The 20,711-nt window shown below is 39.4% G+C and overlaps 1 protein-coding gene across 1 annotated transcript in view; it reads left to right on the top strand.

The window, feature by feature from the left end:
- Positions 1-20,711, top strand: part of nrm (neuromusculin) — a 541,650-nt gene that overhangs the window by 216,664 nt on the left and 304,275 nt on the right. The window contains exon 6 of the mRNA XM_083111557.1: positions 9,967-10,128. Within this exon, the coding sequence (XP_082967683.1) occupies positions 9,967-10,128 (162 nt within the window). The remainder of the gene's footprint in view (positions 1-9,966; positions 10,129-20,711) is intronic.

The raw sequence follows: 20,711 nt of genomic DNA, 5'->3' as shown, positions 1-20,711 counted from the left end.
TCGCATCGACGCGGAAAACCGCGACGAAGCAAAAGCGCCCGTGGCTACCAAAGGAAACATTCTATTTTCGTTTCCTCCGCATTGTAATGTGCTTAAATGCAGCGGGTGATTAGCCTATTGGGTGGGTGTGGTGGGTAAGGACTGAATTAAAGCTGATTATCGACATTAACCATCATTAACATTAAAACTGCGTGCTACGCAGCTTTCCCCAAAAATAAAGATTCGCGGAGAAAAAAAAATTCTGACATGTCACTATTTAACAAATTTCAATTTTCATTTATTTCAGAGTGAAATAAATGAAAAAATTCCGCAACTCCACTACGTAGCGATGCCTATCCTTTCAATTTTCGTTTATTTCAAATTATATAAACGAAAAAAATTCCGCAACTCCAACCGCGATGCCTACCCTTTCAATTTTCATGTCTGTTTAGGAAAACAAGGCATGACGCTTTTCATTTCCAAAGGAACCACGTTGCTCTAATTTTTCATCACATTTCCGTAAAAATGGATGAAAAGCCCACGTATCTCAAACCACGTAGCGTTCCTCTGAACGCGGGATCTTAAATAGGGATGTACTATTAGTACTAGTTGATGGTAGAGACAGCCCTGAACGGGCAGGTACAAATATCTAACTATTCATTAAAATAGACTCATGATTCGTTTCTAGACTGAAGTGAGCAATGCAAATGGCAGAATGGGTGTAGACTAGCTTACCCTGTTCGGTTTAGAAATAAGACCAGTAGCTCCTGCTTCTCCGATGATTCCAGATTAAAAGACCTCGTGTCGCTCTCATGCGCACGTATTTAAACACTCGCTTGGCCTCTCGTCACCTCTTGCCAAAGGCCAGTGTTCTTACCATTTCCTGTAGAATGCTTATTCTACACATTCTGAGCAGGAGCTGACAAGGTCTGCCAGGGTCAATATTTCTTAATCGAACGGGGTATGGTACGAAATAATTATGCTGTGTTCGTAGGTAATGTAATTTCTTTTTAGTGGCCACTTATTTCTCTAACATAGTAATTCTTAAATGACTTGTCCTATGTACAGAAATCAATCATTATTATTATTTTCGCTATTTCATTCAACATGCAGGTTGTTATTTGTACTTTAATTAGATACAACGTACAAGACTTAGTCACTATTGCATCATATGAACACAAAAACAAATAGAGATACTGTTACATGAAATATATACTAATAAAAACATAATACACTGTATATTCTGTAGTTCAATCACAAGAAAATGTGGCAGTATTGCACAAATATTTATCCTCACCGTTTACTCAATTCTTTACTGTGGCCTTGAAATATTATATGTACTACTAACACAGCTCAAGAAGGGATCATGTTTCCATCATTAGAAAGCACGCATATAATTCTATGAAGAGAAATTTTGAGGCTGTGTCAGAAGCATTTCGAATCGATGCTTTCGCGTTTTGGGTTAAGGTCAGTTGGGTGTCTAACTGCCACACAGGAGACCCGGGTTAGATTCTCGGAGTGAATTATTTTACGTGGGAATTTTTCCAGCAATGTCCCTTTGTGGAGCTGCTCTTGGATTTAGCCAGCCTCTAACAAATGAGTCCTGAGGGCAACCCTGGGAAAAAGTAAAACAGAAGAGAAAAAAATGCATTTATAGCATGTTATGTATATGTTGTCATTGTAACAATATGTTAAATGTACAGTCACCGGAAATAAAAATGGGATACCTAGATCCTGAAATATTGGCTTCCCTGCGATATGCTATGTGTGTTGTCTAACTTCCCGACGGTAGCAGAACTTTCTATTAAAAAGTTGCTATGGTTTCCTTACATTCAAGTTTCATTATAATTTTTGAACCTACGTATTTCAATATCTTGTGAGGGGCCTCCCGATGGCGCAGTGGTAGCGTCGTCCCCTTGTAATGAAGGGGTCCCGGGTTCGATACCCGGTGGAGGTACATAGTGGTTTTGATTCCTCTTCAAACTGTAAGTCCAGTCCCGATTAGCTTGCAGTGCTTTACGTGGACTTAAAACATCAACTGAATCAATTTAATATCTTGTGCAAGATTACGTAGCAATATTACTGTATTCGTGTATATAATACACAGGGCTACATAACTATAAAGTCAAAGTGACTCTGTGCAAGTATTTCAAGACCGTTTCCTTTTATTTATTTATTTATTTGAACACAACAGGCGAATGCCCAATTATAGTGTTCCATATTTTCTGATAAACATAAAGTATGTCAACGCTAAAGTACATTGTAAATGTACACAAAAGAAGGTATAGTTACTAAAAACAAAAACATTAAAATAAAAATCCAAGTACGATTGAAAGAGTAACATAAAATGCCAGACCAATACAAAAATTGCCTACATGAACACAAAATTTCAAATATTACAACGTACAAATAATATATTTACACTCAGTGTTTCAGATCTGACCCACCACGGACAAAACAAAATATAAAGAGATACTTACATTATGCATTATAATTTACATGAAATATGAAATTGATATAAACACAGTAAAATTCAAGGATGGAAGGTATAACCTAGGGGCTTGTTGTTCAACACTCCCTCCCCGTACAGTCAGCGGCAAAGAAATGGGTCACCTAGATCCTGAAATACACGCTTCCCTGCAAGGAGTTATGTGTGTTGCCTAACTCTACGACGATAAGTGAATTTTAATAGCCTTAGAGTTAGGCAACAGACACACCACCTTTTACGGAAGGGAGTCTTTTAGTATCTTTGTGTCCCATTTTTAATTCCGGTGACTGTACATTTCAAGTGCATTTCAAGTAATTTCATTTCTTAAGCATGCACAATGATGCATTAAGATTCAAATATATGTAGCCTATACTTTATACACGGTAAGCGGGAAATATATCAATGAACAATACTTCATTATGTGCAACGCACGGTCGCACTGCAGCAGGGCGGTTGGGAATTTTCAAAGCCTCTCTCGTGCAATCCAGATCACAAAAAATCGCCAGTCATCCGCTTTGTGTCAAAAAACTGACAGCCAATAACCTATGTAATTTTGTTGAGTGCTTTCGCGTGTTTTTCGGTTGCATCGATAGTTTGCTGCAACGTGTGAGAGGTGACCAAACCTGTTAAGCCTGCCACTGTCGTTGTTGTCAATTTGAAAATATATATTTGGTAAGCGGAGGATACATGGAGAGCATAGTGTTTCTGAACAATATTAGGCTTTATTATAGGGATCGTAGAGCGATACAACATCATTTTTTTATGAAAATGTATCTCGCTGTACAATTTATAAGCAATATTCCTGATTTGTCTTAAGCTATCTGTTGTGATATTCTATTAGTATGAGCTGTGAAAGAAATATGCTCAAAACCATATTTAGTAGATAGAGATCATATGATTACTAACTCATTTCTCTTCGGTTCATATTCGAAGGCTGAATGTATTCAATACAATTTATATTATGCTATGATCTGTCTGTGCCGACCTCCCGGCTGAGTGGTTAGCAGAGCGCTACGAAGCTAGGGATCCCGGTTCGAATCCCGGCGTGGGTGTTCTTTCTTTCATCATATAACACTTTATCTTCATCGATTAACTAAAAGTAGCAGGCTGTAAAGCGAAGCAAAATAAAGCAAATCAATCGATATAATCTGTCTGTAATCATCGAATCTTTACAAGGGTTACGTATAGTCTGTGTAGAAGAATTTAAATATAATCCACGACACAATGTACAGGATGTTGTTTTGAATTTGTCCTTGCGTGTGCCGAGTGCCCCTTCACAGCCTCAGCTTTTAACTAGGGTATACTCGAAGACAATATACAGGATGATTCAAAAGTCCCTCAGCACACCCTATAAGATGTAAGGGAGTTAGGCTGGGTACAATTGATGATGATAGAAATAGGTTAGGCCTAGGTGGAACCATATTGGTGGTCGCCATATTATATTATATTCAACTCAAAATTTTTAAGTGTGAAAGGGGTGATGCGATATATCAAATCATGCTAGACGTTCAATAGAAATGCAATGGTGAAGGTTTTTTCGACGTGTCTTTAATCAGGAAAAAGGTTAGGACTTGTTCATTTATAATGTGTGAAAAGTTTCACGCCCTTCTCATTCTAAATTTCCATTTTTCTCCTTTTAATGACTATTGGAAAGCAAATTTTGACGAAACATTGTAATAGTTGTGTCTTAACCCTGCGCAATCTACACGAATTAATGGATTATTACGTCACCTTTATTGAAACCGACGCAGCATATCCGCATAGATATATATATATGGCTCCCGTCAACCGTTACATGTTTCAATATTCTCTTCTCCCGAAGATTACTTTCTCCATCTTTGAAAGCTCCATTCTGTTCTGTCGTTATAAGGATGGAACTTCAAAAATCGAATCTTATTACACATCTTGAACAATGTTGTTTCCCTTCGTATTGCGTCATAAACCATTTATGACGCTGAGTCAGAAATCAGGAGGGAAAAAAATTCCTTGTTTCATTCCGACGGCGTTGTTCTCTCCAAGCTGAGTCTGCAGTGCAGCTTCGGTGAACCATCTTGCACTGGGAAGGAATGAGAAAATAAGTTGAAAGCGCCATGGAATTAGCTGGCCGTGTTTTCTTTCTACCATCTGCGCCCCTCCCAATGGAAGAAGATCCTTCGGAGAGGAAGAGTAAACACACGAAGAGAGAATACAATCTTCCATTCGCTGTTTGTTTTTCGAAAACTGCGTACAAAGCATCTCAAGGCAGCTGGGGAATTATCGTCCTTAAAGATACAGCATAATTGATCTCTAATCATAGTTAATACACGCACCGTAAAATAACTCGTAAACCCTTAAATTACCGCCAATTATATTTCAAGCAAAATTATGGTTTCATTTTCTTTGCCTGATCTGCAATTAGTGCTGCGTTATTGATGTAACCATAACACCGTCATTATCAGATTTACTTATTATTAAATATGTTCTAAAACTGGTAAATTTGTAATCTTTAGCCCATTGTTGCAGTAATTTCTGAGCTTGTAATTTTGTTAATATGTATGTGCATAGTTTTCTATTGTCAACTCTTCTTAACTATGTGCATCCTAAAATAATACTTTTTGTAGGGAGGGCTTGTAATATTTCTGTATACTCTATCTCCGGAATCTTTGGAGCAAGGCCACGCATAGCGGCAGAGATGGGAGGAAATCGAATGGGCAGAGCGAAGCAGTGCACTCTGCTCCGAAGGCTGGTAACTGCTTCGCTTTCCCTCTATACGCAATCCCGTTGTCTCTAACATGTTCATTAGTGGAGCCGTCTTGCGTCACTACTTGCGCAGAGACACTTGTTTCCGTTCGCTAGCTCCAGAGATTCCTGGGACAGAGTATAGAATATTTCTTATCATGTTTTCCTTGAGTTAATTATTGTGTGTGATAATAGAAATTTTTACCATGTCCCACACGTATACTGTATAGGATAATAATGTAGTTGTTCAGCGAGTACAGATGGCATAAGCGTCCATTGACAAATTGCTGTTTCTTTTTCTGATTAGAAAGCTGCCCACATCAAATAGTTATTTAAACAAAACTTTCACTAGATTTCCTGACAAAATATCACAAATTTTACATATCTTGAAAAATTGATATGTTACAAAAATTGCAAAAAAAGATAACGAACATGTTATTAATGCAAATCTCTTCTAGATTTTTAGTTCGGTGACAAACGTTTTGATTGATTGAATTATTTATTTTGCAGTGCTTTTCTGCTACAAATATTATTATTTGATAACATGTTTTATAAATTTATTTCTTTGAAACTTATGAACATCATAATTAAATTCGTAATTGGATCACGGTGACATAATTATTTACCCGCAGCTGTAAGACTTGGGGAAAGCACCTTTCTCTAGAACTTTCGTTCCAGTTTGGTACGTCCTTGAACACTTATGTTTTTCTTACACACGCTTCGGACGGCATAAATTGCGGGAATAAATCTGCGACGCGTACTTTTTTTTCTTAAATCTTATTGTGACTCAGCCAAATACGGCAGTGCGGTGAAATGTCCAACAGTCGGAACACTCTGACGAGGATATCCGGGAAAGTTTGTCTTCGAAGAACAGCGGCCGGAAATTCAGAGAGCTTGTTCTAGGAGTTGCGTGTTGCGGGGACTTTTTCTTCGTTCTCCGCGGTGGGCGGAGGCGTTTCTCGTGTTCTTCATTGGAAGCCACCTCTCTCTTTCTCTCTCTCTATCCCTCCCTCTCTCCCCGTCTTCTGCCTTTGTTCCTTACCGAAGCAAGTCAGGGTGAGCTCCATGTCCTATAATTACTATTATCCCGAAAAAAATTTAACTTCTTTCCTTCTTCGGAAGACCTGAATATCTACCTTCAAGTCAGTTACAAATTATAGGTTCTCGTTCTCACTGCTTCTGTTAAATTTTATATATTTTCTGAACATTTTTCGATTTTGCTGCTGGAAATGTATTCAAAACTGTAGGTATCTCTCTCTCTCTTTTTTTGTTCTTTGCGAAATATCGTGCCATGAAACAACACGTGCTGGAAGTTAACCTTAGATAATGATTTAATTTTCTACAATTTTTGAACGAATGGTCATCTGCCAATAGTAGCTACGGAAGTTTCAGAAATCATGGAGTGGGTCGTATGAATAAAAACTGAGCATCCACTACTCAATTGCCACGTTTTTAGAGAATGTGATCCATTTCGTATGAATAGAAAGGGTAAAAAGCACGTTCTCAGAAATTATTTGGTGCTTTTACACAGACATACACACAGTGCTTTTTTTCCTAGCGGTACGCAACAGAACGTCGTACCGATACCTTTTTACAGGTGGGAATAAAACTAGTAAAATTTGATTTTAACAAAAGAAGTGTGTGTGAACTACATAGATTCACGATCATTTATGATTGTACCAGAAAAATTTTGAGTTATTCCTACGATATACACAATAACAATAACAAACCAACTTGAAGAGTACCAGGACCTTTTCGCACACAAAAAAACTGTGTGTGTGTGTGTGAAATAAAGTGTGCGTTTATGCATATACTTTGCCAGGTCGTGAAAAGTTCATGCATCTATGATCTGTCACTAGATTGGGAATTATATGAGGGATGGTCCTTATTTATTGGGAAATGTTTGTGAGTGTACATGCTAACTTCACTAATACTTCTACAGCTACCGTACGAGCAAGTGTTCATGAGCATCTACTTATTTTTTTTTATTAATATTGTGTCGTGACCATTGTCTTCAATATACAGGGTGTCCCATGTAACTTGACAAATCGAAATATCGCGAGAAATATGCATCGAACGAGAAAATGTTCCATATGAAAGTATGATTGCATTGTGGGGGCAATGAATCACTGCGGGTGAGGGGCAGGGGCAGGGGCAACCTTGAAATGTTAAAAGAAAGCCCCAATTATTTATTTAAGATTCGAATTCGACGTCCGAAAATACGTAGGTTTTGTCCGACACGTTTTTTTTCCATTCGTGATAGATAGATGGCGCCGTCCGTTCGCCTCTCACCATCGGAGTGCTTGTTTTGGGTGAGTCGCCTCTCACCATTGGGGTTTAAGATGTAATTTTTCGATACAATGCTCGAAATGATGTCCTCGAACTTCAATGCATTTGTTGATCCGTTGTTCAAATGATTCAACACGACGCAGAAGTGTATCTGCATCAATGCGTGCGCAAGCATTTCTTATTCGTTCGATCATGTTTGCGCGGGTTGTTCTTTCAGATATCCCCATAAAAAGAAATCCTGCGACTGGCAGGCCAATGCACCGGACCGCCTCTACCGATCCAACGACCATTGTACATTCGGTTTAATTCCTCCCGTTCTACTATGTGCTGGACAACCATCATGTTGGAACAACATGTGCTGTCGCAAATGCAAGGTTTAAGTCGTCAAGCAACGTTGGTAATTCCTCATGCAAAAACGTTTGATATTTGTGCCCGTCCAAAGTACTGTCAATAGGGACCAATCAGTTTTTCGCCTATGATTCCACACCATACGTTAACCGACCAAGGACGTTGACGTTCCACTTCACGCAACCAATGTGGGTTTCCCACACTCCAATAATGCATATTGTGACAATTAACCTGACCGTGGTTTGTGATGGTTGACTCGTCGGAGAAAAGTACTCTGCGAAAGAACTGCTAGTAAACTAGTATTTGTTCGCATACCCATTAACAAAACACCACTCTATTGTGAAAATCGTCGCCATGAAGTTCCTGATGCATGGACACGTGATAGGGATGAAATTTGTGACGTTTCAATATTCTCCAAACACTATTGCGAGACATTCCTGACTGTGATGATATTACTCGCGTTCTCGCCAGGGGATTATGAGCCACCGCGGCTAACACTGCAATTTGATTATGCTCACCAGTGCAGTTGCTCTACGAACCCTTTTTTTAGGTTGTACACTTCCTTCGGCACGAAACTGTTTGACAACTGTTGAACAAACAAAGAACGGGATCGTAGCCTGTCAGGAAAACGTTCCGCATAAAGCATCACAGCATCGTCGATGTTCCTTCTGCATTCACCATTAACAAGGATCATTTCAATTATTTTTTTTCTATAATCCATGATGTTCTGTACCTCACTTAACAGTGTCGTTCGACTCTTTGTGGTCACACTGTACTGACCATACAATCACTGACTACTGAGACCGCGATCACAATGCTTCTAGGCCACCGTATCCCTCCTCACACACTTGCCAGCCACTGCATTTGCGAGACAACCAACACATTGCGCTTATGACGCCATCTATCACGAATGGATCAAAATGTGTCTGACAAAACCTATGTATTTTTGAACGTCGAATTCGAAACTTCAATAAAAAATTGGGGTTCCCTTTTAACATTTCAAGGTTGCCCCTGCTCACACCCCCGGGGGTGGCAGGGTGGGTTCATTGTAGGTAGGTGACTTGCCCCCACAATACTATTATACTTTCATGTGGAACATTTCTTCGTTCGATGCATATTTCTCGCGATATTTCGATTTGTCAAGTTATATGGGATTTTAAACATTAAAATATTCGTTACGATGAAAGTAAGAGGCAAACTCAACCATAATATAATGCATTATCTTGTTTGTAAATATGTATTTCTTTATTTAACATGTATTATGTATTATGGCCGGAAATACTGTCCTCAAACTTTAAACTAGAAAAGACGTAAAGAAGATATAATACTTAAATGTATTTATTTTTTATTTTTGATATGTATTAGCTTCTTTTACAGTGTTTAAGATACCCTCCTCCACCCATTCATACATCTACGCATATTTTTCTTGCTTGTTTGTTGTTTCAATCTCCATCTCAAATTTTTCTCTCTCTGATCGATCATGTTCTGGATTATATCCATCAATGCAATATTCAGTTGCTCTCTCTTCCTCTTTTCCATTGAAATCTAGGCTAGCGATTTATTCGGTAATCTGTCATCCAGCATCGTCTTGACGTGTCTGAATCATTTCAACTTTCTCGATACAAAATCTGTTTTTAAATGTTTGACACAAGATTTCTTATTGTTTATCTTCTTGACAGTATCAAAACTCAATTTCAGTTCAGTGTAATTTTCATTCTGTATTCTTGCATATCGAACGTTGATATTAATGTTATTACAAGAGCATATTTACTCTCATTGTAACATAATATAAAGGGTCTAATTGATGTGCTCATTAATTAGGAGAAATGTGCGTATTTCCTGCTGCAAAATCGTAATTCTAATATTTCACCCATTTAGCACGTTAACTCGCATCATTTCACTCATTCATGATTCACTTAACTTAATCATTTGATTGCCGGGTTTGTTTTAACTAACCCATTCGTTTATGTAAATTAATTGGCAAATTTTGAAGAGGTCATTAATTGTAGTAGTAATTTCTGAGCGTTCGCGAAATACGTGATTATCCTATGTTAGCAACAGCAGAAAATATTTCTGTGATTTTCTTTTTTAGTTGTTAATAATTTATTCGAGCTTTATAATGAACATTATATTCTCTGTTTCAGGGGACTACACAACCGAGGCCGCACAAGAAGGGATTGGAACAGGACGAAACCGCATTCAGTTGACCTTAGGTCGGGGTGATCTAGGAAGAAGCTACGAATGTCGCGCTACAAACGCCGCTCTAGAAAAGCCCCTTAGGTCGTCTGTGAGGATAGACGTCAATGGTAAGTATTCGGAAACCTATTCCTATTTTATGAAATTTTTATGTGGCCTACCAAATTTCCTAAAGTAAATAATATTTTTCTACTGTTGCACTTGCGCTTCTGTAAATTGCATTGCGTCACCGAACGAAACGTTAATCAAGTCAGCAACAAAAATACAGGCTTGCTCTTAAACCCAACTACTGGGTGATCCACAAAAGATACCTTTTCTTGGGTTGCCTTATATTATAACTACAAAGAAAAGGAGTTATGTAAGATATACGTTTGTAGTTCTGTGACCACGCTGAAATTACCCACTCAGCATCGTAGAATAAATTGACAAATGACAGTGCATAAACATTTGAACATTTAAAGAAGGATTATATTTGCAAACATGATTCTTCTGAAAGAGCATATGTGCAGCATTGTAAGTAACTCTGCTTTTATCCCGAATTACCAAAAAATACCTGGTATAAACAAAAGTGTACATTAACATCGACATACATAATTTTCTGGGGTACCTCTCATTCGAATAACGTGCAGACTGTTTAATGAGATTGTAAAATCAAAGGAGATGTCTGATATATATTGATAACTGTGAAACTGGTATTCAGTCACATCTTAAAGGTTTGTGCTGCAGTGTGCAAATTTATTTCAAGAACTTTCATAGTATGGTGTAATTAGGTGTCTCCAAAATCATTGATAACTATTTTAACATTATTATCATTACTACTTTTAATATTTTATCACTTTTCCAAATTTCAGTTGTATCTAACACATAATGTGCTTGACACTTTAAACGGGAATGTTGTACCTATAATTTTAAATAAATAATATAACCCCATTAAATAAAATCCCGAAAGGGGCTCACGTTAGCCAGTTTGTGTTTCATAATATCCACTTCTGACCATCGCAAAACGAACGGCTATTTCAACTCCAAATTATATATATTTTTTTTGCATTCAGCCCATTTGCAAACGTTGCTCGTAAGTAGCCGCATTTAAAATTTCGCGCAGCCGTTTTTACAACACGGAGCTAGGGCAAATTTTCCACGCGAAGCGCGACGAAGCCTGTAAAACAATAGCTGCAAAAGAGGCTGTTTTATCAGCAACCAGATTTCTCGCCGTATAATTTAAATTGCCAATTTCATCCCATCATGTATTTCTTATGAAGGAAAACGCCGGGTGCAACGGCTGATAAGTAGCAAGAAAATCCCAGTTCATTAATAACAGAACAGCATCTCGGACAGAGGGGACAGGGTACCGGAAACCCTTAAATCCCATCTGCGAAGGGCGGTGCAACTCACACTCTTCAGAGAGCCTGGAAGAAATCTCATTGCGTACTTTTTTTTTATCTCTCTCAACATGTCCAGCAGTGTAGTTGCGCAGTAATTTCAACTGCGAAAATTTATGCCTCGCTCTCCCCCTCTCGTCCTTGTATTATTTCAGCTGCGTAATGTATTCTTTCGCGAGAAACCTGGTTACTATTGTTAATGAGGGTTTAAGTGGTGCATTATTTCCTACTTGGCGCTACGAACGCCTTAAAAATACAACAGATTCAAGGGGAGCGAAACAATACACAGGAGTGTGCACTGTTACAGATTGCGCAAACTCAAGCAGGAAAACGAGGGGTTGCTCTCATCGCACAGTTCTCAAACACCTTCTTGGTCAAATCTTGCCCTTCGCTCAGGCATAGCGCAGGGTAGGCAAAGGGGGCTGAAGCCTCTTTTTTAAAAAAAATAGGACAAATAAGTCGGAATATGCGACGGAGAAATTTACACTTGAAATTTTATGTTTCCAACAGTTGTAGTAATAGTACGTTTCAAAGTTGTTTTTCAAACACTATACTCTATTCCGAAGAAGTTTGGAGCATAGCCGCGCAAAAAAGTAGAGAAGGGGAGAAAGCGAGTGCGAGGAGCGAAGCAGTAAACGCTGCTGCAAAGACTGGTAACAGCAGTCGCATTTCCCCCTCCACGCAATCCCGTCCTCTCGCACGTGTTCATTGGTCGAGCCCTCTCGTGTCACTACTTGCGCAGAGACTCGCTTTCGTTCTCTTGCTCCAGAGATTCCCGGGACAGAGTACAAGACATAACTGAAATATTCTAAATTTTTGTTGTCTTTTTATGAAACCAGAAATGCAAACTACTATTTTTTAAATATAGCCTATATTATTATTTAATGAGGTTTCATTTGTTTCCTAATTTCAAAATTATTAAGATATTAAGATCAAAAACCATGTCATAAGAAGAATGTATCGAAGGACCAACATAAAAATGCCGATGTAAGGAGGGGCGCAATCCTGCCTATGGCGTCAAAATATCTAGCTACGGGCCTGCCTTCGCCTTCTGACGTCAGTCTAAATGTTGTTAGGCATGTTAGGTTTAAGGCGTAAAAGACACCTTTTTGGTCAAGCCCCAAAAAATTGCAGTGTATTTATGCTAAGGGAATTAAACAAAACAACGAAAGCAATCCGCCCTTACGTCAGAACACGGCTTGACCAAAAAGGTGTTTCAGAAGTGTGTGATAAGTGAAACCCGGAAAAAGACTGCTCGAAACGAACATTTACCACTGGTTTCTAAACCACTAATGGATTGCCACCGTCAAGTATTTTCTCAGCATATCTGACAAAGTGAGGTCAATTTGTTTGATGGGAACAAACAATTTAGTTAAAATTTCCGCAGAGCTCGAGTGTCTTTGTTCTTTGTTGCCGATTTGTTTAGCCAAACGAAAGAGAGAGCCTAGTCAATTTATTTACCGATTCTGTGCAAATGATTTTAGCAATTGTAAGTAGTGTTTGTTCATTCGAAACAAAATTACCAAACAGCTCGACCAACAACCTTCAAGCTAACCATTTTTAAAAAGTAGAAAAGTGGAGAGATTGTATTTATCAGTCAAACTATGTTCCTGCTGTTTGTACTAGATAATTTAAAAGTGCAGCCGTGCTGCATAAATATTTACAACATCAAAGACCCATACGAATGTGGGAAATGTAATCTTGTATTTATTTTTCATTCATTATCTACTTAGAAAACTTTTTCTAAATTGTTCAACGATGCTGCAGGAATATGCATTGAAATTTGAGGCAGAAGCGATTGTTAATATGGAAAGCTACGAACCTATTAGCATATACGTATGTATGTAAAGGTAAAGCTACCACCTGTACATTCGGTTCATTTATGGGGACGATGTGGGCAGCACCACGCTCTGTCTGCCTTTAACGCCTAAATTTGCCCCTAGGTATCCATTTATCAGAGGCTGGGCGAACCTCAGAGCAGCTCCATGCACGCACATTGAAACATTTCCACATGAAAGCATCCGCCGCGGTAATCGAACGTGGATAACTCGAAGATATTTGTAGCTGTGAAGTCGTTTATTCTATGTATTTAAGTTAATCGCGAAGAATATGGAAGATATTTAGATAGAATTGGAACAAGGAATTATCATTTTGTCAGGGATTCTATCACAGAACTTTCGGTATCCTGATCATGAGTTGATCACTTAATGGCAAGGATAGAAGATTTTAAATGTGAAGATTTTGTGTGCATATAAGAAATTGAATAGTCCTTACAAATGTCTACATAATAAAGAATGTTGGCCGCGGTGGCTCAGTCGTTGACCTCCATGGCGAAGTGGTTAGCAGAGCGCGGTACAACGCCAGGGGTTCTGGGTTCGAGTCCCGGGCAAGGCATGGGTATTTGTGTTCGTCCAGTTGATAAGAAACAAAGAAAAAATGTAAGAATTGAAAAGCGTAAAAGTGAGAAAAAGAGTGAATGGTGGGGGATACCTCCGTGTAGGGGGTATTTCCTTTAAAAAAAAAAGTCGGTAACGCGTCTGACTACCATGCTAAAGGTCCCGGGTTCGATCCCCGGCCGGTTCAAATCCGGGAACTTTTCTAACGATGGAAGCGGCCCCGGGGACCACCCAGCGTCGAATAACATGGGTACCTGGGGGAAACCCTGGGGGGGGGATAAAGGCGGTCACATCACTCCCACTCACGACCGGATCAAGAAAGTGTGGGGCGTTACCCCCACACCCCCTATACGCCTTCATGGCGTGGTGCTAAGCACAAGGGAGCACTTTACCTTTTTTTTACATAATAAAGAATGAGATAGTATTTACAGATTGCAATCAACTTTTGCAACGGTCCAAAGTTTGTTAGAACTGGATTCTTTGTGTAAACTTTATGAAACACTCTGGACCCTAGTGTAGTTCTTGAAGTTTAATCATGGTTTAAATTATACCATATTTAGCTTAAGGCTTCCTTTGATTTTCAAACTAATTTTCAATAGAAAATCTTCTGATTGACGAATTTATGAGGGCGGTTTGAAGTACACTTCTCTTAAGTATGTAAAAGAAAGTTGATATATACAAGGTGTGGCTAGAAAATAATCGGATTGATGTTGCTGTCGACAAACGACAAGCGAGTCAAGGTCAAGCGGTGCATGAGTGTATAACATGATATCCTGCCTATCGACTGTGTGATTTTCCAGGGTGCGCGGCGCTCAGTTCCACTGTAGCTTGTGGACGAAGTGAACCGTAAATCTGTGCTCCGTTGGAAAAATGTTAAGTGTGAAAGTGGAACAGCATATCAATTTGAAGTATCTTATAAAAATCGGAAAATCCGCCACAAAAACTTATGGTTTGTTGAAGGAAGTATACGGAGATGAGTGTTTATCACGCACGCAAGTGTTTGAGTGGTTTCAAAGGTTTAAAGAGTAACGAGAACTGAACGCGGACGACTCGCGTTCTGAACGGCCTTGCACGTCAAAAACGAAATCAAACATTGCAAATGTCGGTGAATTGATTCGAAAAGATCGTCCTTGAGTATTCGAGCTATTGCAAAACAACCAACATTATTACATTAAGGTGCTGACGACCCTTCGTGAGCGAGTAAGAAGACGACGACCTGATTTGTGAAAAAGCAAGTCATGGATTCTTCATCAGGACAATGCTCCTGTCCACACGGCATTGTCAGTCAAGGCTTTTTTGGCCAAGCATGGGATCCCAGTGTTATAACATCCACCCTAATCGCCGGGTATCACTCCGTGCGTCTTTTTTTTAATTTCCAAAGGTCAAATCAGCACTGAAAGGAACCAGATTTACGACCGTAGAATCTGTGAAAACGAAAGCGACGGAGGTCATGAACATGGTTTCAGAAAATGATTTCCATCACTGCTTCCAGCAATGGAAAATTCGTATGGAGCGGTGTATCGTTAGTGCAGGGGAGTACTTTGAAGGGGGTAATGTCCGTATTGTACAAAATAACCAATAAAAGATTTTGTAGCAACAGTCCGGTTTTTTCTAGCCACACCTCGTATATATATATATATATATATATATATATATATATATTTAAATTTATATTTATCAAAATCGTCAGTTGGTTTCAAATACTTTCAAATACTCAAATAAAGTATGACATAAGAAGGAATAAATTTCCTCCAACGACTGGACCCTCCGTTGTGCCATAGTTGCAACGTTGTTTTAACTGTTCAGCACATTCTTGAATGTACCGATTTTTAATTACCTCAGAGAGGGTTTTAAACTTCCCCACGATTTGTATTCTAATTGAAAGACGATGACAGAGTTTTAGCCAATGTTTTTTGTTTAGTTTTTTGAGAAGAGCAGGCTTCTTTCACTGTTTCTGATGAAGTTTTTAAAATACCCTTACCTTTTTAATGTGTTGTGCTTGTCCTATGAAGGTCCATTTAAAAATTGAATTTTTAAATTTTCTGAAGGGACTTTTTGCACCCCTTTTTTTTAGTTTTGAGGTAAGGGTTTAAGATAAGGGGATCTTCCCCGTATACACTGAAGGGTTCAAAATGGTCATACCTGCCGACGCACCCAAAAAATTTAAATCAATCATTCTAATTTTTTTTCCATTTAGAATTTCTGCTTCTTCGCAACATTTTTTCGTTAAGTTGTGTAGCTTTTGTACATCTTCAGATACGAGAGTCTGTGGGTCATCAGTAGCACTATGATCCATCTCACAGCACCATTGTATTTCTTTGTGCTCTGAAGATTCCAAATCTTAGAAGACGCTTGCACCTTTTGTGATATATTGATCTCTCCTTAGAGGTAATTCTATGTTCATTTCGTCCGCCTGCCAAAACTAAATTGAATGCCTACAAGTACCTTAAAAGTTCAAACAGTTTATTCTCCAGAAACGGATTCCCTCATCCTTTCTGTCTAAAAGAAAGGACTTTTCTCCAAGCAGAATCTTTTTTTCTTCTCCCTCCATAAATGAAACACAGCGTGGGAGTAAACAAACCTGTAGCGGAAGTGGGCGGGCCCCTCTGCACTTCAATCAGTAAGCTTGGCGGGGGGGATTCCCCCTAAGCTGGAGAGCAATCTCGTTTCCCGACCTCCTTCCTTAAGACGCAGGGGTCATCCGGGGGGAAATTGCGGACAACACATAAATCCTTTCACGAGGATGCTGGATATCAACCGTGTCCCCTCTATATCCTGTAAACATGCTACCCAGTACATAGGCCAATGCGGATCTCATATTTCAAAGCTGGACGCATTAAGAATTATCATTTCTCTTTAAATTCAACTTTAGTTGGAAATTGGGGTGTTATGAAGACAGTGTCTTTACACGGGACAAACTCACATATCCTGCTATACTCTATCCTGGGAATCTCTGAAGCAAGACCGCGCGTAACGATAGAGAAGGGGAGTAAACGAGTGGGTGGAGCGAAGCAGTACACGCTACTACAAGTAGCTGGTTGCTGCAGTCGCTTTTTCCCCTTTCCGCAATCCCGTTCCCTCTCACGTGTTCATTGGTCGAGCCGTCTCGAGCCACTACTTCCGCAGAGACTTGCTTTCGTTCGCTTGCTCCAGAGATTCCCGGGACAAAGTACAGTACAGATATTAGTGGATTTGCTTGCGAGTGCTTTAAACATGAGGTTTGTTTTTCAGCTCCTTTCTGTAGATGAATATTGGAGAATTATCTGAAGGTACTGTCTCTCCCAGGAATCTGTGCAGCAAATTTAGAGAAGGGGAGAAAGCGAGTGGACGGAGCAGATAAGCCTTGCGCGCTGCTGGAAACCGTTCGTAGTTACCCTCTCGTTCGTTCATTGGTCGATCCCTCTCGAGTCACTTCTTGCGCAGAAGACGTGTTTCCGTTCATTTGCTCCAGAGATTCCTGAGACAGAGAATAGATGTTAGCATCATTCAAACGATACCCTTTTAGAACATGCTGGACTAGGTACATTTCGCATTGGGTTATTTTTTTCAGCGGCAGTTTTAAAAGTAACGATATTCTAGTACAACACATTTGATTTCGTGTTCATAATATCAGCAAGGATTATTCCGTTCTATTTGATACCAGTACTATATGCAAATATTTCTTGTTAGGAGAAGGTTGAGACTATTTGTCAATTATGGCAATTTTGAAATATCGTTTACGCCGACTTCCGTGGCGAAGTCGTTAGCATAGCAGTCTACAAATCCCGACCCGGGCATGAGTGTTCTTTGTGAGGTGTCCCTTCATGAATTTTCTCATATCATCTTGCAACCTCATCGTCGTCATTGGAATGTATAGGATGACCCTTTCCAAAGACACCCAACTGTACGCCCCTCTTCCACGTAGTACACACTGGACTGCGTTTTGCAGACTATGAAGGCTCTGGCGTCTGGTCTCATAGTCAGTATAATCCACTGCAACCTTTGCGTAATCGCGAAGACAAAGTAAAGTATACAGGGTGGCCAGAAAGTCCCTTTACACCTCCACTAATTTCATCCCTACATGAATAATATTTACAGTTGGTTGTCCAAAACATCCGCATTTGCACCTCCATGATCCCTGCACAGCTTGATATGCCCATTGATGGCCATTGGCAGGAATGCGTGCAGGCCTAAGTCCATTTTCGTGTGGAGCTGCATTGTGCTCCTTGCATTTCCAAGTTCTGCAGAACGCTTTCTGGCCGACTTGCAGGATGAACTCATCACTGACACACTAACGTCTGCACACGTTTCCTTTCGGGTTGATGGACGACCAGAACGAGTGGCATCCAAAACACTTCCCAGGCGAAAAGCTTTCGTCTCCCACGTGATCAAAGTCTGATGACTTGGTGGCTCCTTAGAGAACCGTTCACGAAACCTATCCATCACCTGCAGCATATTTTCGCTGTTGTGCTTCCGTTTATGGACCCACACACTTGTCACTAAGCGCTCTTCCCAATTCAAGTCACTGGTATCTGCCATTGTTGTTCACCAAACACGGAAAGGCGCGACAATGAACTGGTCAACGCACAGACTTTATTCTCCCTCCGCGGGCAGTTATGCGGCAGGCGCGTGGCAATTCACGTTAGGAGCACTGTTGCTATATCAATTATCAGGATGGGAGGTAAACATTTTAAATATCTTACAATCTTACATTGTTATACGCATTTAGTTCGGGTGTAAAGGGACTTTCTGGCCACACTGTATAATACAACTGCAAGCAACCAACACTGGCTGAATAAGTGATGTGCAATCTTCGATCTAGCAGAAATAAAATCATAGAAGTGTTTTTCTTTTAAACAGTTGAGGCACTCTTTGATGAAATTCCAATAGACATTAAGCAAAACATGGCTACTGCAATGATGACTATAGAAGACAGTGATGCAGAAAATCCAATATAACGATACATTGTTGGAACTGTTTAAAAGAAAAACAGTTCTGTGATTGTATTTCTGCTAGATCGAAGATGATGTTCTCAAGATTTTCTAACAACACAAATTTTCTACAAAATTACCCATCTACTTGGAAAGATGATATCAACTTCCAACATGTGTTGGAAACTCTGAAAAAAACATTGCAGTGGTTAATGACATGGCTGAGAGAGGAGTGAAGCTAATTCTAGAATATCAGAACATTCTGACAGAAAAGCAACACATACATTGTTCAGATGGTTAGGAAACACAGAAGAAAGTACCCAGATGCTGCCAAGACTGGCCTATCGAAACAGTAAAGTCTGGTATCTTGTTATTACATATTTCCATTTTAGACACTATTTTGTGAAGTATGTATTTCTCTTTTGGTTTCAATTTTTGCTCAGTATGTTGGCCAAATTTTCTTGTACATAACTGTATGCAGAACAGAGTATATCTAAAATTGTCTTTCAATTATGCTTGACTATTATTTTGGTAAGAATTGAAACTTTAATGTCTTTGGGGGGTCACCTTAAAATAGTGCAATTGAGCTGAAATTTTGCATGGCACACTTTTTTATATATTGGAACAAGATTAAGGGTTTGGAGCAGAGAATTTCAAAAGTTGGAAAATAAGGGTCACCCTAATAAGGATGAATGATGATAAAATTAACCGGATGAAGGAATAATCAGAAACATATATAGATGACACAACACGAGCCACACATATTATTATGCTGTGCGTTTAGACGCCAGAGACTCGCTAGTCTGAAAAATGCAGTCCAGAGTATACTGTGTGAGGTTGACATTTGGATTGTCTTCGGAAGAGGTAGCTCTTGAACTTCTAATCATCATCATTGTCTCAATTAACCTAATGTCACGGGGAAGCGACGAAAAATACTTTATTGTCGTTACAGAATAATTTTTCACTAGTATTGGATTTTCATTTCGAAGCGTCCTTGGTTAGATGATCCTACTATTCTATTCAAAACTCTAGTTTGAAGTGTAATTATGACCACACTAGATATATAAAAGAGACATCGGGAAGCGCGATTGGAGAATTTTATCTGTCGGTGTACATTTATGAAGTTGGAGAGTCTTCACTAAATCCCCCGCATATAGCGTACTGTCAATATTGCCGTGTTATTCCTCTTCCCCGCGAAAATTCATTATCCCCGTGCTTAAACCGTTGGCTAACACGAACTAAGTGGACTCTCTGCTTGTCAAATAGCGGAATTGTTTGCATCACTGCCTCTAGAGTGCTTCAAGAGCGGTGGACACTACTTGAAGCTCTCGAATGCTTGGATTTATTCAGGTCTGTGTCTGTTTCTGAAGGTTTCTGTATAGGCATGTTCTGTTCGGTTGTGTGCTTCCGAGGCCTCCGTAAAGATGTGTTGCTCTGTATCATGAAGGCATGTGGAACTGAATGCTGAATATAAACAGTTTAGAGTTGAAACAAATATTTACGTCATTCTACTACTTTCTAGTTTGATCGTGCCGGAGAGGACAGGATTTCAACCCAGAACCTCTGCCTTCGATAACCCGTTGTTATATTTTTATCGATTTGCCTTTCGGATTTTGCAGACCTGCGTGGTGGAGTGGTTAGCAGAGAGCACTATGACGCCACGAGTCCCGGGATCGAATCCTAGCCTGCGCATTGGTGTTTGTTTTTGTGATATTTTCATCATTTCATCATTCATCCTCATCTTTGCGATTAGTCTAAAGTGGCAGAAAAGCGAAGTAAAGTAAACGAAATCAATCAGAATTTCGGATATTCTTAAGTAAGTTTCTGCCTCTTTAAGTTAAAGGACACTAGCAAAGAAATAGCAGTGTCCAAGCCGTGACTCAAACTTGGAACGTTCGGTGATGAGATTGTGATTAATTGAGTCAGTCAAAACTCTTCAACTGGCCGACGAATTTCAGCTGAAAACTAATACGAAAAACCAAACTGCATGTATTAACAATTTTAATTT

This window comes from Lepisma saccharinum, chromosome 25 (assembly GCF_977018435.1).
Source record: "Lepisma saccharinum chromosome 25, izLepSacc3.1, whole genome shotgun sequence".
NCBI lineage: Eukaryota > Metazoa > Arthropoda > Insecta > Zygentoma > Lepismatidae > Lepisma > Lepisma saccharinum.
This window is presented reverse-complemented; position numbering and strand designations above follow the sequence as displayed.